The 19,201-nt window shown below is 37.8% G+C and overlaps 1 protein-coding gene across 1 annotated transcript; it reads right to left on the bottom strand.

Annotated features, from left to right (window-relative positions):
• Positions 1-6,643: 6,643 nt before the first annotated feature.
• Positions 6,644-9,755, bottom strand: LOC131029040 (pentatricopeptide repeat-containing protein At3g26782, mitochondrial). The gene has a single exon (XM_057959432.2). It carries the CDS (start codon positions 9,747-9,749, stop codon positions 6,951-6,953), a length of 2,799 nt encoding a protein of 932 aa, XP_057815415.2. The 5' UTR covers positions 9,750-9,755; the 3' UTR covers positions 6,644-6,950.
• Positions 9,756-19,201: the final 9,446 nt, after the last annotated feature.

Raw genomic sequence — 19,201 nt, 5'->3', positions numbered from 1 at the left:
CAAGCACGAGGGGAATGCTTCCCCTTCTCATATCGAGTAGGAAGGGGGATATCTGCCAAGATCGAGAAATTGAAGGGAGGGTGGGCCGCAACCTTTGACAACACGAGTCTCTTTCCCTTGTATGCACTAGGTGTAGTCATAGGAACAAAAGAAATTGCTAGAGGTTGTGTATGGGTGGACAAAGAGGTCTACTCGGAGGAATGAGTTTAACCTAAGCCCTCGATGACAAAGGGGCATAAGGCACTACTTGCTCTAACACATGAATAGATAGAGTGAAGATCGATGCACGAAGAGGCAATGAATAGCTAGGTTGAATCAATTTAGGAGCCAACTCCCCTGTTTTGTATTGATAATATGCTCTATACATTAAGTCGCCACGAAGAAGCATAGACCCAATCGAAGCAAGCCAAAAATGATCGAGCAAAAAATCTCCATGGGCTACCAATGGTCGATATCCAGTGTCCTGGACGACATGCACTGAACCCTCATGAGGAAACTTTAAGCACTTATGGATTACCAAAGGGACTACATCCATTGATACCAACTAGGGGATTCCTAGTTTAGCACGAAAGATGTCTGATTCAAGAATGATAACAAACATAGTTGAGATAGCCTTGGGCCCCACGAGGACCGTCAAGGTGATACTACCTAAAAGAGAAAGAGTCATCCTATTATACATTCTCAAGGTAGCACAACACTCATAATATTTCAGCCTATGCCATCCATTTACAAACAAAGTCTCGTCTATGATGACATCGACTCTGCACGAAGGGTCAACTATCACACCTGTGATAGTTTGACCATTGAGCTTTGCAGGGATGTACAGAGGAGCAAACTCTCCACAATATGGGGCATCCAGAAGGGTGAATGATATATTAGAAACTTTCGTCTTCTAGCTAGGAGGCGATATCAGAGTGATAGTGACCATGTTAATATATTGGCCTTCATTTAATGTTGGATTTGAGGATGATGCAGAGATAAAGTTAGATGAATGCAGTAGAAAAGGATCTATATAAATCTGCAACTCACAATTTGTTTTATCAACAAACTTATTAGATTTATGTTTTCTTTCACCCACTTTGATAGCTCCACTGTCAATGTAGTCTTGGACTATATGCCTAAGATGATAGCATTGTTCAGTATCATGTCCAACCATGTGATGATATTGATAGAATTTAGAACCATCATACCAACAAGGGTATGGTTTGTTGTTAGGCAGAGGTCTAATCTTCAGAAGGGTTATGAGATTGTCCTTTAAGAAATTTTTGCATTATGCTCAAATAGGAATCATTCAACTTGGTGAAGACCCTATTATGATGTGGTTTCTGTGCAACAACTATCGGTGGTGTAGCTACGACATTAGCCACAACTTTGTTCTTTCTAGACCCTTCCATGGACATGCCCCCAAAAGCTCCAGTATGACGGTTTGAAGTAGATTCTTTGAACTAAGTCATCATATGTTGGTAATCAGTGAGTGCAGAACACAAGTTAGCAAAATTTTGATATCGGTTAAGAAACAACTTCTCCCTCAATGTCGTCTATAGATTTCAAATGAACATTCTTTGCAAGTTACTATTTGGCAAGGCAAAAGGGATTCTAGTAGAGATAGATTGGTACTGTGAAATGAAATCTATAACCTTCTCATTCGGCTTTTGTTTACAATGAACAAGGTTTGTGATGGTGACCTTGCTATCAATGTTAGCTTGGAGCCATTTATGAAATAGATCCATAAGATGATCAAATGTTTGGATGGAGTGATTAGGTAATGAGCAATACCATTCTAAGGCAGTTCCCTTGAGGGAACATGAAAAAAGCTTGAGCAAAACAAAATCTAAACTATGGTAATCACTACATAGTCATGAATGAATCAATCAAACTTCAATGACTCAGCCCACTAGGGAAGGATGGTGTTGAGGATAGTTAAATCAAGTGGGCTCTTACGATAGTAAGTGGACAAAGAAGATTGGCCAATGGATGCAAGGGTTGTGAGTTGTTGTTGCAATTGGCTTATGTTCTACAATATGGTATTCAGGACAAGATTAGCAAGTGGAGGAGTAGGTGGAGGAGCACCACGTGTGCCACCACCTCCACCAGCACTAACATGAGGACTAGTACCACCACTAGGGATAACACCAACACTTGAACCAGTGTTGACAAAAGTGATATGAGATGCAACAGAAATGGTAGTGGAACTATTAGACATGTCGATGTAACCCAGGGGAATGGTAGAAGCATTGATACTAGGGATGGTGAGTGCAAAGTCAACCATGTGTACTGTTATCCTAGGTATGTCAACACCAATTTGAGAACTATAGGTGTCAAACTGATTGTCCTGGGGAGGAGTACCTGGTAAGGGCACATGACTCTTAACAATCAATGATAATGCCCTCAACATCTCTAGGCCTCTTCTGTCTAAGATCAACATGTCTCTCAAAGTATTCACAACATTTACAGGCTAGGGGAAGACAATCTCTTGGTTTAAGAATCCTTCAAAATCTCTCAAGTTCTCCTCTAACATATGAATTTGGTCAAACTCGATAGTGACAACAGAGTCATGATCAATGGTGGGAGGAGAAGATAGGGGAGAACTCATCGAGGTGTTATTCTGATAATTTGATCACGAACTAGATGGAGAATGGCCCCCTGTCAAAATGGTCCTAATAGGGTGAGAGGCTAGGAATTCATTAAGATCGGGAAGTAGATCATTAAACATTGGACCTGGCCGAGGAGGACTGCAACGATTCAAGGGAATGCTTTTCCTAGTAGTCCTTCTTACAACGACTCTTGTGGCAGTCTAGGTCGTAAAGCTCATAGACAAGCTCTACAACACCTCGACTACTCTACAAGGATACTACAAGTATTTTGCAACACTTTAATGATGAAGGAACTTAGTTTGAAATTTGTTTATATATATTTATATAGTTTAAGTTATGAAAACACATACACACATGAGAAAGTTAACAATGCAATTGGCTTCGTGTTGGGTTCACCAAGATGTAGAAGATGAGATTTGCTACCCTCAAAGTGATGAACTTCAAGGAACAAATCGACCTTCTCTCTACCTCACTTTGCTGGTGTTAAAGGTGAGCAAGGGGATGTAAAGTATGAAACTATACAACTAAGACCACAAAGACCTTTGAAACACACTCTACTAAGTCTTTGTTCTCAAGATGAACGCGCAAAACTAGGACACCAGCGTGGTGCACTAACGCCATGTACGAACAGAGCACAGAGGTTGTATAGCGGATGTAGATGCAATAATACCACTAAATTAAAGATGTAATGTTGAGCAAAAGAAAGAATATGGAATGCAAATAGCTAGAAAAGATAGCGAAAAACAAAGGAAGCTTAGAATCGATCCACAATTGAAGCCTCCAACTAAGTGAACTCCTTCCCTCAATCACGAACCTGCACGCAAAGAAAAGGGAAAATGTTGGGGCTGTGTTAGGAGGTCTGCCTCAGTCAAACCCCCGCTTTGGTGTTCCCACCTCTACGGACAGCTAAGATAATAACCACAAGTGAAAGAAAAGAGATAGAGATGAAATAAAATATATAGGACAATTGATATGCTAGATAGAAGCAATGGATATGCAAGCAAAGAAAGAAAGAGAGAAACTCCCCTTCAACACTCAAGAAACTATCACCTGGATGAACAGAGTTGAGTTTCGAGAGCCCTTTGAAGACTGTGATAATGGCGGATGCTGGATAGGAAACCTGTGAAAAAGATGTAGAAAATGTGCCAAGAGCTTTAGAAATTCACCAAGTGATCAAGAGATCCCAAAAACCTTTCAAATGAGAGAAATATAGACCTCCCAATAGAATCTCAATGTCGGTGGCCATGGACATAAGCATTACGAACTCTTCCAGGCATAGGCGTAACGATCAAACAGCCACCTACGAACTGACATATTTGCGAGACGCTAGAGCGGGGTAGTAATGTCCATGAGAGGCTAGATTCTAAGTTGACAAGGCAATCCATGTGGGCAAAAGGATAAGGGAACGAAGAATGACTTCAATCGGCCTAAAGCGAAGGCGCTTATGTGACATGGAATTGCACGGGGTGCAATTTACAATGTTACAGGAGGGAAAGAGAGAGGGATGATAGAGAAAGATAAAGAGAGGGAGAGATAGAGGAGAGTGGGAGAGATAAAGATGGAGAGGGAGAAAAAAATACATATCTCTCTCCCATTTTCATCTCTCTTTGTATCTCTATCCCCCCCACCCTCTCTTTCTCTCTCTCTCTCTCTATCCATCCATTATTTTTTTCTCCCTCTCTAACTTTATATCTCTCACTCTCCTCTATCTCTATCTCTCCCTCACACACACACACACACATACACATACACATACACATATATAGATACACATGTATACATATGTATATAGGTATACATATGTACATATATATGTGTATATATGTATGTACATGTACATACATATATATGCACACACGTATATATATATGTGTGTGTGCATACATACATACATATATATGTGTGTGTGTGTGCATACATATATGTGTATGTATATATACTGTAGATAGGAAAATTGAATACATCAAAGTAATACTAAACTAGCTCAACCAAAAAAACAGATTGCAATGAAATTGATCCTATTACACACAATGAAGCTATGAAAACAAAATGCTAATCAAATTGCAAACCATAGAAGCAAAGCATCTCCTTCATATCTCTCCATTGTCCTCCTTTCTCCTCCAAATAGTGGATTTGTGGATCTCACCTACAAGTGCAAGAGCAAAGTATGAAAGCAAGATCGATTTTGACAACGTGAGGATACTAGAAGCGTGGTTGATTCTAATGAGAAATGCATCCAATTTATAGAAAATTTGGAGAGAGGACAACAATTAGCAAGAAATCGATATTAGATGCAATTGGATTCAAAAATGGGAAAAGTCATATTTAGAAAGAAATGCCATTGCACACTTTCCATGCAAGAGGATAAGACTAGCCATCAAATCTAATGTTAGGATAAGTTGCCATATCCAAACTCATGACGAATAAGGAAACATGCTTCCAAATTAAAGCACAAAAAGAGGAGCCACTTGAGAGAGATAATGAGTTGAAAATTAGGATTTAGCAATTAGGAAATTAGGTGTAAATGATGGAATTGGAAATTAGGAAATTAGAAAGTGATGAAATTGGGAAATTAGTAAATTAGGTGAATTAATTAATAAGTTTTCATTCATTAATTAATTCACAAAAGAGGGGAAAATAATTAGCCAATTAAATAAAATATTTAATTGTGACAAGAAGACTTAGGATAAATGAATAAATTATTTTACCTAGAGGGAAAATGACAAATAGGATTAAATGATTAAATCACATAACCCTAGGAGATGAATTAGAAATGCAAGGACGATAATTAGGTCATGAAAAAGATAATTGATATGGGGTCGATTTGATCATGATTTAATGATGAAAATTGGATAATTGATAAAGTGTTGATATTGATTGATAAAGATCAATGATAAATTGATCAAGATTGACAAGGATGAAATTGATAGACACCAATTGATGAGGACCAATGACTAATCGATCCAAATTGATAAGAGATTGATAAATTGATGATTGATCAGGACAAAACCCTAATTCGACATTGAGAAGGGTTGACGATGTCCAATTGACATGCTAATATTGATAATGATCAAAGATCACAATCGATAATGATAATGTTGATAAGACCTAATTGAAAATACGACAAATGCAAGAAACACAGAAGAATGACAAAATGTTGACAAATAATAAAGATCAAGTGTACGACGAAGAAGAAATGTTAATAGAATGCGAAAACCCTAAAATAAGGTCATGTGGACATGTTAAAGTATGACATCGCAAGCGTTGACCATTTTTAGATGCCTACATATACATACATATAAAGTGGAGGAAGTAGAGGGAGAAAGGGAGATAGACAAGTAGAGAGGAAGAGTGATAGAGAGAGAGGGGGGATGGGGGGCAAGAGGGCAAGGGGGGTGGTGGGAGGGCAAAGAGATAAGAGAAGGGGAGATAGAGAAAGAGAGGTAGAAGGAGGAGAGAGAGAGAGAGAGAGAGAGAGAGAGAGAGAGAGAGAAGAGAAAATAAGATAAAGAGATAGAAGAGCAATATAAATACAAAGGGAGAGAGAGAAAAATCTATATGAGCCTTTTAACCTTTTTATAAAACATGAATGTGTTTTGTAAATGATTTTTTCCTCTCACATTTTTCCTTTCAATAGGTTTGGGCATTGGGCAATGAGCCTAAAGGCTTGGATTGTTAATTTTCCTATATTTCATGTGTTTTTTTTTATCTTCCATGAGTATTTGACCAAAAAGACTATCGAAAGGCTTGGATTGTTAATTTTCCTCTATTTTACGTGTTTTTTTAATCTTCCATTTAATAGCACTTTTAATGGTACAATTACTGCAAACAACAGGACCACACAGCATGATGAGTTTGGAGTAATTGTCAAGAGAAGCAACGTCTATGCAACCAGTAGTTTGCATCTGATTGGATATTTTTTTTGCATTTATTAAATAAATTAAAAATCAAAATATGTACTGATTTTCAATTTATTTAATAAATGAGAAAAAAGGGCTAATCGGATGCATTTTTCTGGCTGCATAGACAATTCGGTCAAGAGATGCTCTTCCCTCATTTCCCAGCATGACATTAATTGAGGCTTTTCTCTCACAGTTCCTGCTGGCACGACATCTGTATTGTATGATAAAATAGGACTTTAATAAATATCCCATTAGTGTATATAGGCATTGATACCCATTGCATAACTGTACATCTGATTTTATGAAGTCAGTGGTTTGGTGTCCATCTCTAAATGCCTACAAGAAACACTTGTAGAAACTGAAAATAAACCTTGACTCCTTTTTATCACTGCAAATCTGAAACTAGAAACTTCTTACAGTGCAAGCCTATGCTTGCAGCTTACCCTACTTCGCATCACCAATAATCTCCACAAGAGCATTTTCCTTGTTTGAAATGATGGAATCGGCTTACATCTCTCACAACAATTTGTCTTGCAACAATCTTGGAAATAAACTTGGTTGCGGTGTGGCAGTCAGCACATACTCGAAGGTTCTTAAAGACTCTTATAGTTGTTCCAGGAGCAGCGAATAATAATCCAAATGCAATTGCCAACTTCTCGCTGTGGTGGCAGATAAATAGTTCTTTTTCCTCCTCTTCTACATCATTCAGTGCACGACTTGAATCTGGAAAATATCCCGCTGCCTTCATCTCCCGAGACAATTTCTCCAATTTTGCATAGATCTCTTGTGTCTGTGGGTGTGACCTGTCTCCTACACAAAAGGCATGCACCACTTTATGGACTTCTATCCAACTACACCCAGGTGTCTTTTTAGTTCCCGTGTGTTCCATCAATCTCCTAACTTTATGAACCTCACCCCACCTACCCACATCTGCATAGATGTTTGACAGATGAACATAAGTCGCTGCATTTTTAGGATCTAACTCAACAAGGATATTTGTTGTAAATAGTCCTAAACCTATTTTCTTATGTGATCTACAGGCACCAAGCAAAGACATCCACACAACACCGGGAGGTTTAATTGGCATTTTGATGATAAAGTTTAGGGTTTCCTCAAGATAGCCAGCACGGCCAACAAGATCAACCATGCACACGTAATGATCAATTCCAGGCATAATGCAGTAAGATTCACTCATATCATTGAAATATCTACAGCCCTCATCCACTAAACCTGCATGGCTGCATGCAAATAAAACACAAGTGAAGCTTACATGGTTAGGATAGCATCCAGAACACTTCATTGAATCAAAGAGTATGAGAGCATCCTGGCAAAAACCATTTTGTGCATATCCTGCAATCATTGAAGTCCACGAAACCACATCTTGGTGAGCCATTTTGTCAAACAGTTTGCGTGCCATGTGTATGCTTCCACATTTTGCATACATGTCTACCAAGGCACTTGCAACTACAACATCTGACAACAATCCACACTCTATTATACATTGATGGATATCCATACCCTGTTCCAAAGCTCCCACTTTGGCACACGCTGGGAGAATGGTGGCAAAGGTTGCGGAATTTGGCATTATACCATCTAATTGCATTTGCTTAAAAGTTTCCAAGGCCTTTTCAACAAGCCCATTTTGTGTATATCCCATAATCATCGCATTCCATGAGGCCAGATCTCGTTGAGACATCTTGTCGAACAGTTTGCGTGCCTTTGGTATGCTTTCACATTTTGAATACATGTCTACCAGTGCATTAACAACTACAGCATCACACATAAAACCGCTTTCAATTATGCTTTGATGGATGTCCATACCCTGTTCCAAAGCTCCCATTTTGGCACAGGCTGTGAGAATGCCAGCAAAGGTTGTAGAGTTTGCCTTTATTTCTGACATTTGCATTTGCTTAAAACTCTCTAAAGCTTTCTCAACAAACCCATTTTGTGCATAACCTGCAGTCATCACGTTCCATGAGACCACATCTCTTTGAGAAATTCTGCCAAACAGTTCACATGCCTTGCGTATGCTTCCACATTTTGCATACATGTCTACCAGTGCATTTGTGACTACAATATCAGACAAAGATACGCTTTCAATTAGTCTTTGATGGATACTCATACCCTGTTCCAAAGCTCCCATTTTTGCACAGGCTGAGAGAATGCTGGCAAAGGTTGTAGAGTTTGGCTTTACTCCTGTCAAGTGAATTTGCTTAAAAGTTTCCAAGGCCTCTTCAACAAACCCATTATGCGTAAATCCAGTAATTATTGCAGTCATTGAGACCACATCTCGTTGAGGCATTTTGTCAAACAGTTCACGTGCTTTGCATATATCTCCACATTTTGCATACATGTCTATCAGAGCATTCACCACTAAGACATCTGACAACAATCCACTTTCGATTATACTTTGATGAACGTCCATACCCTGTTCCAAAGCTCCCACTTTCGCACAGGCTGAGAGGATGCTCGCAAAGGTTGTGGAGTTTGGCTTGAAACCTGTCGATTGCATTTGCCTAAATATGGCAAAGGCATTTTCAAAAAATCCATTTTGTGCATACCCCGCAAGCATGGCATTCCACGAGACGACATCTGGTCGAGGCATTTCTCTGAAAAGCCTTGAAGCCTCATCAAGAACATTATTTTGTGCATACCCTGCAATCATCACATTCCACGAAATAACATCTCGTTGAGGCATTTTGTCAAACAGTTCACGAGCTTTAGATATGTTCCCACATTTTGAGTACATGTCTAGCAGAGCGTTGGCCACCACAACATCAGAAAGAAATCCCCTTTGGACGATGCTTTGATGGATGTGAATACCCAATTCCAAAGCTCTTATTTTGGCACAGGCTGGGAGAATGGTGGCAAAGGTGATCTGATCGGGTGAAACAGGTGTTAATTGCATATGGTGAAACAATGTCAATGCTTCCTGAGGATCTCCATCTCTTCGGTACGCTGCAATCATCACATTCCATGAGAAGCTGTCTCGTTCTTCTCCTCTCATGTCGTCGAAAACTTTGCGAGCTGCCATCAAACTACCACAATTGACATACATGTTGATAAGCGTATTTTGGATAAAAGTGCTTGTGGCGAATGCAAATCCCCTGCGAGTAATGAATGAATGGATTTGTTTACGTTTTGAATGCACATTCTTAGCAATCCAGAGCTGCACTAAATGAAGATTTGTGCAAGAATCGAGACGAAGATTGTGTTTTGAAGGCAGATTATGCAGCGTTACGTCTTTACCCATTTATTGTGAAGGCAATGAATGGCTAAACTTTGCTGATTTATAGTGACTGTATTATGGAAGGTTAAGAAAATCGTTAAAGGGGTTAAATATTACTTACATTTCTCACTTAATTTCCTTCCACAATTATATGTTTGAAAATCAATCTATATTGTCCCCTCTCACTAGTTGTTATGAATCAACTAAAGTTGCACATCAAGGTAGCATATTTAAGGACTACTCCTAATTTAATTAAATAATTTGGGAATCTATTGTATATATTTAAAAATTAATTACAAGAGGACAAATTTGTCATGTCAACATTATATCAATATACGAGGAGTATATTTGGATTGTTACTTATTGTATTAAGTTGTTATTCACCATTGAATTGACTCATCTACGGATTTGACAAGAGGAGAACAAGCAATTGTCTATCAAGTTCCTAAATAATGTCTATATGACTATTTCCTAGTGTGGGTGTATAAAATTGAGGTGAACCATTGTTAATCATCAAAATTCTAGCATATCATTTCCATAAGTAAAGTTCAAATTCATGTGCTAGGTTCACTTTTGTTGGGTGAAGTTCATTTAAAACAAAAAAATCTAGTATACAGGTATAACCTTAAACCTAAGAATTAACAAAACGTTTATAATTCTAAAGCCATCATCTAATAGGTCCAAATTCCCAAGTGTAACATGAATTATTTAGTGACATTTGTGAAAATCATTTCTTCATATATTATGAAGTATCTTTTATTATTTTATTTAGATCGTACATTAATACAATATATATTATATTACCAATTATCACTTATAGCTCTAAATTGTAGGGTTTTATTATTATTTGATTATTTTCTAGGTAAATTACTATGAATTTTTTTATTTTCATTAGACTTAATGGTGAACCCAACATTCACACATGACTTTAGGGTTGGTTTTCTTCATTAAGGTTTTTAAATCTAATATTATGATTGTTTTGCATTATATTGGATTTGATAAGGGTTTGATGGACACCGTTTGTTGCACATCATTAGTATACCTTTGTTATAGATATGCTTGCATTGTTTGTTCTCTATTTGATTCTTAGTCACTAACCCTCACTTATGCACATGCATTTTTCGATATTTGTCAAGGGTATCTTCTCCTCTTTCATAACCACATTCATTATTTATTTCAGGTTATTCTCTAAGTGTGACATCTCTTTCATGGCTAATGACAGTGACCTAACTTTTTTTTATTTTTTCCTATTCTCATTTGATGCATCAAGGTATGACACTTTATATGATGGGAATATACCTTATTTAGTTATTCACGATATTGATGTGTCTTGTGATGATGTCTCTTACTTGCCATGACAATCCTATTTATATCTACTTGGATTTGTGTTCTTTTGATTGTGCATCTTGTGAGGAATCTAAGTATAATGATCAATGTGAGCTACCTTTTTTTAAGCATCATGATGATGGTGGTGGTGGTGGTGGTGGTGGTGGTGATGGTGATAGTGGCGAGGATGATGACGATGATCCTTTTACATTTTATGTTGATTCTACAGTTACTAATGAAAATTTTACCTTGTGATACATAACATGATGATAGCTTGCAATATGAATATACTACCTTAGCTTCACATGAAGATATTATTGCCACTTTATTATCTCATTTTGCAGTGCACAATGATAATATTTCTCTTATTGAGGATTTATTACATGATGACTTTGATGCTAGTAATAATGTATCCTCATATGTTAAGCCATTTTTTCTTTCTATTTATGAGTGCTTAAATAACATGATATTTTATTAAAATTAGTAAGTTTTGACCTTATTTAAGTAGTAGAACATTACAATGGTTTGATTCATTTTGTATATTCTATCACTCATTTATAAATTTGACACATATTTTTTATTTAAGAATAAAATAGAAGTTTCATTGAGCCTTCTCATGAGTTTTGTCTCAATACTGTTAGTGAACAGGTTTTTGCCTTTCTTTAAATTAAATTGTTTCAAACCTTGTCGCCTTCTTTGAAAGACAAATGTTCAACTGAACAGTTGGTTAAGTGTGATACACACCACTTCCCTCTAAATTTCTGATAGGTACAACTCCCTCCATTAGTTATTCAGGGAATAATCTAATTAAATTAAACTGGTATGCTTTTAACCTGAAAGCACATAAGGCTACCTACTTCATTCTTAGATGAGAGGCTAATGGTTTACAAATATTTCAGAATAAACTATTTTTCAAAATGCTTCAACATGAAAAACAGAGGTGATCGAAATAAAGTTCAGAAACACCGATTCAACATTTCTTAAAAATAGGTAAGAGAAATAAAATCTCTTTTCAAACACATATCTTTTACAATCACATAGAAAGGAGTCCCAGATTAATAACGAAATCTATCATCATAAAGGTAATCACAACCATTTAATTGGATTACTATTTGCAAAGAAATACCACTCCACGGATTCAAAACTCAAAGATTTTTCCTCCCCAAAAACGCATATGATCTTTATATATATCTGTATTTCATGCATCAAAGGCGCAACAACACCCGTATAAGTCCTTTCCAATTTCATATTTCAAAAATAAATTGATGACTTCTTTTCCAACCAACACAGAAATTCTAAAAACCAAAATCTAAGCTACCTATTCTAAAAAAACCCCTTCTCTATCTACCTTCATCTAATTTATAGTCTTAAAGAATAGAGGAGGTTTCCCTTAAAACTCGACCTCCTCCTAAACAGTTATAAAAATGAACAGAGTATTTTAGGGAAAGATGTCCCAAAGTCATTTGCAAGATCATGAAAAACACATAAAATAAAAGCAGAGCATTATCAATATGTCATGCTTCTTTTCCATCATTACCCTCTCCTCTACTTTCCTTGGCGTCGTGGGCAGTTGCAAGCTCCTGGATTATAGATTGGCTCAGATTTTTCATGGTATTGATTTTTGCTTTGGCGGCTTCTTTGTCCCATCTGTGCTTGACCATTTTCTCGGCATGCTTCGGTAATTGATCGTTACTGATAAATGTCATGGACTTGATCCGAGCGACTTGTGTTATATCTTCGGGAGTGAAATTGCCTTTGGCCTTAACTTTCTCCATGTATAGCCTAAAAGCCTTTATTGCATCCTACTTGTTCAAACCACAAATTCCTAGCTACCAATCGTGGTCCCAATTAGCCACTTTGTTGTCATAACCAAGCTGCACTGAAGGTCCTAAAGCTCATAAACAGAAGTCCTGGCATCGGAAATCACAGACTTGAAAGTTATTACCCGCCACATTATAGTCTTCTTCAATACGAAAAGTTGGCACTCATCAGTTACCAACTTGATTGAGTTTTCTGCTAAAAATTTGGCGGCCCCGTGCTCTTCTATTTTGGTGAGCATAGGTAAGACATTTTCCAATTTATGTTCTTCTTTTTCCCATGACAAAATCTGGTTCTGAATCTCTGCAATGAGGCTCTACATCTCGTCACATAACTTCCTGGAGCTTGTGATATACTTTTCACCATCTTTAATCACTCCTTCAATCCATTTCTCCACAGCCCTTGCGATGCTTTTAGCTCGTTGAACCTGACTCATTAGCTTTTTGTTCTTTGGTGAAGTAGGATCAAAGCTTTCTGTAGCATGGGATATGGGAAGTGCTTCGAAGCAGCCGATGCTATCAATGAATTGGGCAAGAATTTTGATATGCCACTTTAGCTCCCTTTTCTCCTGCCCATCTTTTTCTGACCTAGTGAGCATCTTCTTAGCTGATACTTGGAAAAGGTGATTATCCGAATCTCTACTCATATTTCTGAGCTCCACCTTGGTGATCTCAAAGTCCTCTGCATTTACCTCCTTGTTCTCATCTTTAGGCTTATAAGAAGCAATCTCAACAACCCACTTCCCAGTCTCTTCATCAGTATCCAATCTGGTAGTTGTCTTGAACTTCTTTGGCTTGGGACCCTTCTCTATGTATTTAACCACCATGCCCTGAATTGGGATGGTTACTAGAATGAAACTCCGCTTCTTGCTCACTGAAGTGGTTAGCCATTTAGGGGTTGCACTCGAATTGGTTGTTCCTCCGATCACCTTAGGTGGCGACGTCATGGCTACAGTGACTGCATGAGAACCCATGGTATTGACAATGTCACTGTGAAGGTCCTCTACTTCGAAAATCTGAGCATCAAGAATTTTGTCCTTTGCCTCTATATCTTTGGTCTGGTCCATTCTCTTCTGCACAGCACTCCGTGACCTGGTATATCGAGGAGCAACAAAATCCAGAGCCGGATTGGGCTTGTGCTTGGTGTAAGATGACTTCTTATCTTTACCTGCATGAACATGCATAGAAGGAGGGTTATAAAAATGTTTTGGGGAATGCAGAGCAACCTCACTACCTCTTGTAGGACCAATCTTGTTGCCTAGTTTCATTGTTCTTCTCTTGTTAATCCATTCCGCAGTTCTTTCCAAAACCCTCTTTGTTTTAAGCTGTATGTCATCCTCTTCTTCTCCATGGCAATTAATACAGGATGTTTCGGGTTCAGCTTGGTCTAAGTATCCGGGTTCAAAAAGCTCCAAATAATCTTCTTCAAGCTTATTTATGTCAAGTTTCACCTGCAGTGAAACTACTTGTTCCAAAACCATTCTCATGTTTGCCCTTTTGAAAACCTCAAGCTCATCACTGCAATCTTCCCAAAAGTCCTCCAGGTGTGAGATTGGAAGGTGCGGCATCAAACCAAGATTCCATGAGAAACCCTTATTGTCAAAGCCCTTTCTTTCATGATATAGTGAAAAATTGAAGTTTTTCAAGTTGGCTCCAATACTTAGAGCATCTGACATTGAACTGCAGGATAAAATACCCAATTGAATAGGAAAATGATCCTCCCATTTATCCCTGGGTTGAGACTTCTTAATCATGGTAGCCAACTGCCTACAGATCTCAGCCAAAACAAAACAATCTGAACAAAAATGAGGAAGCCTGAAAGGCTCTTCCTCAAAGCCGCCTACTCCAATGTAGCAAATGTGGGGAAATTGAACAAAGAAACTACCTTATTTCTTCACTAATGCCTGTGCATCCTCAAACATCCTCTTGGTTTTCATGTTCATTAACTCATAACATAAATCTCCCAGGAAGGCATTATGAACTCTCCTAAAGTCTTGCAAAGCATTATCCGTCTATAACATAGGGTAAAAATCATACATAGAAACTTCTCCCTCAGCGAGCTGTCGAGGTATACCCACTATCTCTTTAACACATACCAAGCAGTATATTAGATATGAGGACATGAAGAAATTCTACTTGAACTGTTTGGCCATGCTCAGCTGCTCCCTCATGGAATCGGCAATCAGCTCTGCCCAATCAAGATACTGCTTCCCTTCCAGTACCAATTGTACATAGCAGTAAATCCAATCATCGAAACTGTAGGCCTCAGCAGAACCTCTAACCCGGTGTAGCAGTAACATGACATCGTGAATGTGGGGAAGCATATGGTTCTTGTTGGGATACTTGGGTAATCTGGAGCCACCCCTCTGGGGAACCTTCAACCAATACTTTGCTACATTATTCCGGTGTCCAGTTTTATTTGCATTGAACGCAGTAATTGATTGGGTGGGACAAAAGTTTGAGAACTGATAATCAGGTAATTTGAAAATAGAGGAAACAACTTCCCGGTTAATTGCGAGGAGGGTTTCACCATTATCTCTTTTAATGGTTTCGGAAATAGGATCATACCTCGCAATACATTCTCTAACTAGTTCTGGGCAAGGGATAGCAGGAGGAAAGGCTGCCGCTTCTATGAGACCACTACTCAGAATTTCTACACCAAATGAACCATCAATTCATTTGAACACCCTTTCCTTTAAAACTTCCAGGTTTTCTCCTTTCAAGTCTGTATCGCTGACTATGGGCTTTGTACATGCAAGACTAAAAATATTCCCAAAAAGGTGCAATGTGGACTTCATATTTCATAAACAACAACCCTTATTTTCCCAGCAAATCTTATTATGAGAGAGGAAAAGTAGGTAAAAATAATTGGAGAGGACAAGAAACAAACTCACCTTCACAGTTGAGACGAAACAGATGACTACCAGCAAATAAAACTTCTATCCAAAACTCCGCAGCAATGAAGAACAAGTTCTTAGAAATTAATCACTTCATACCTTATAGTGAAGAAGTGATACGAACTCATTTAGTGCATTAACTCCAATTGTCAACTCAAATATGCCAAGCATTGGGATTTGACATCACACGTGTGCATTGAATGCATGGCGGCGTTTTTGGAGTAATCGCCAATTCCCAAAAATGATTACTTGCCTTGAAAACTCAACCAGTTGACGTCATCTGAGATATGGTTCAATCTTCATCATACTTCACAATAAATGCTCCATCATGTCTTTTAGCACATGGGACCCACCTGATTTGAACACGCAAGAACAATCTGAACCGAGTTCACGAGAGTTCAAGTAGTTCAAAGTGTACATTGCACCAAGAGAATTCTCCTTGAAAAGATTAGCTCTGTTATGTACCACCGATCTTTTGAACTGCTTTGAACATGTTGAACACCACTGAATAGTTTGAACTAGGTTCAAAAGGTTCACGGCCTGGAGAAAGAGGATAAAACACATCATCGACGACCATGAAAAAAAAGCGCTGCAAAACACTTTGAGTGAACGTTAGCATGAAAACCTTTCTGACACCTTAGAACCCGTGGAACCTAAATGAACATTATGAACTCCCTTCAAAATGGTTGAATGAGTTCATGGGGTTCAAATAGACCATTAAAACTTGGAGCTACGAATTAAGAGACAATTTACAAATGAATTATGGGTTGAACCAAGGGATTTCTAGAAGGAGAAAGACTCGAATAAAAACTTATAGGATGACTCACTCTTGCTATGGAGGATAAATGACGAGATAACATTGGCTCTAACTGGGGATTGTATTTTGTGAAAAATTCAAAGAACTCTAAATCTATGGTTTCGCACAGTAAAAATAGAAAAGGGGGCAAAGGGGACACACACCAAACAAACACAGGACAAACAACTAATCTACTATGTACAGGAACTCTTAACCACAAATTTTAAAGTTTGTAGAGTTTGAGGTCCTGCCCATTATAGGTATAGGGCATAACTGTTCTATCAGAATAATTCAGTCTGAATGCATTCGATCCTACCACTTCATGAATATTGAACGAACCTTTCCACAATGAGTCAAATTTGCCGTGAGCACCCTTTGGTTCTTTCCTCTTGTCCCATAACAGTACTTCATCTCCTTTAAGGAAACCTCTTAGCCGAGCTCTCATATCAAAGATCTTCTTCACCCTACTTTGATGCTCAATAATTCTATCCACTAACATTTCTCTTTCCTCTTCCAACCTCATTAGATACATAACTCTCTTCTCCAGAGCAGTTTGGAAAAATGAATCCTTGATTACGGTTTGAAGCTTGGCTGTCGACAATTCCAGGGGTAAAGAAACTTTTGCACCAATCCCATACACCAGCTCAAAAGGTGCCATCCCAATGACTCTTTTAGGAGTAATTCTATCTGCCCATAGGGCTTCATATACCTTTTTATGCCAGTTCCGGGCATTATCATCAACTAATTTCTTCATGATTGCCACCAAGTTCTTATTGCTCGATTCTGCTAACCCATTACCTTGCAGGAAATAATAGGAGGAGTGTGAGAGAGTAATTTGGTGTTCATAGCAGAACATAGTCAATTCTTCAGAGGAGAAATACGATGCGTTATTTGCAACGATCTTCTGAGGGACCCCAAAACGGACAAGGATGCAATCTTTGAGAAAATTCTCCTTGAAAAGATTAGCTCTGTTAAGTACCGCCGGTCTTTTGAACTGCTTTGAATATGTTGAACACCGCTGAACAGTTTGAACTAGGTTCAAAAGGTTCATGACCTGGAGAAAGAGGATAGAACACATCATCGACAACCATGAAAAAGAACCGCTGCAAAACACTTTGAGTGAACGTTAGCATGAAAACCTTTCTGACACCTTAGAACCTGTGGAATCTAAATGAACATTATGAACTCCCTTCAAAATGGTTCAATGAGTTCATGGGGTTCAAGCAGACCATTAAAACTTGGCACTACGAATTAAGAGACAATTTACAAACGAATTATGGGTTGAACCAAGGGATTTCTAGAAGGAGAAAGACTCGAATAAAAACTTATAGGATGACTCACTCTTGCTATGGAGGATAAATGATGAGATAACAAATACTTGTCCACCTTCTTCCTTATTGGTGTGAATAAGCATTTTACCTATCCATCTCACTAGTGGGTCCAATTCACATGTTAAGTTTACTTAGGTCCTAGGGAATCTTTCTAGAAGGTTGTTAGTTATCATTAGATATTATCTTATCTTTTGGCATTTATATCTTGTTTCCTATGTCATTTAATAATTGTTACTTTATTTGTTTCAATCTTGTCTAATCCTACCTATAAACCTTGTCTTTATAAGAAAGGCATCTTATTTACATTTCATATTCAATCAATTCAATCAAGCATTCATAATCAAGAAAACTATTCTTGAAATTCTCTCCTCTAGAAGTTTATTTTTGTTTTGCAAGTGATCTTGGGGTGAGTTCACAATCAACTCCTACATGGTATCAGAGCTCCAATTTATGAACATCTTCTCAAAACTAAGGGACATAATGAGGATTTAAAAAGTTTTTTGTGTGCATTTTGGGGCTGAAAGGACTTCACAATTAAATTGCAAGTGATCTTGGGGTCTGAGGAGTTTACAATCAACTCCTACATGGTATCAGAGCTCCAATTTATGAACAACTTCTCAAAACTAAGGGACATAATTAGGATTTAAAAGTTTTTTGGGTACATTTTGGGGTTGAAAGGACTTCACAATTAAATCTAAGTCATAATAGAAAGTTATGTTTGGCTTTCATTTTGTCAAAATTTGACATAAATGGCCAAATTACATGGGTTTCAATTTGGGTGAAGGTTGCCAAATCTAGGAGGTAGCCAAATTTTCTAAGCACTTTGGACCAAAATTGTCATCCAAAGACCCTACAATCACTTGTCAAATTATCAAAATCAAACGCATTTATCGCTGGGTCTAAGAAGAATTTTTTTATCTCATTTCCATTTTGTATAGTTCATATGATTGTACAAATTCATATAGTCCATATAAACCATTCCACAACTAGCATGATCACATGTCAAGCGTTTGCAGTCATGGTTTCTAAAAATATTATATTCTCGGGTGAATATTTTGTCTACCCCTACCTACCTCATCCCATATAGTCTACACGTAATCGATTGTTGGAAGGTATGATTTACAATTTTTTATTGACTAAATTTTTTATTTTCTTAATCATTGAAAAATTTGAATTTTTATTGGTGCTTGATCACATATATTTGTTCACGAGAGGTCACATATAGTAGTGGGGGCTAATCTCTTTAGCAATGTGTGTAAACCACCATAGCACTAGGGCTCTGCCACTTGCTCACTGCTATGTTTGGGGT

The sequence above is a fragment of the Cryptomeria japonica genome, chromosome 2 (genome assembly GCF_030272615.1).
Source record: "Cryptomeria japonica chromosome 2, Sugi_1.0, whole genome shotgun sequence".
NCBI classification, from domain to species: domain Eukaryota; kingdom Viridiplantae; phylum Streptophyta; class Pinopsida; order Cupressales; family Cupressaceae; genus Cryptomeria; species Cryptomeria japonica.
This window is presented reverse-complemented; position numbering and strand designations above follow the sequence as displayed.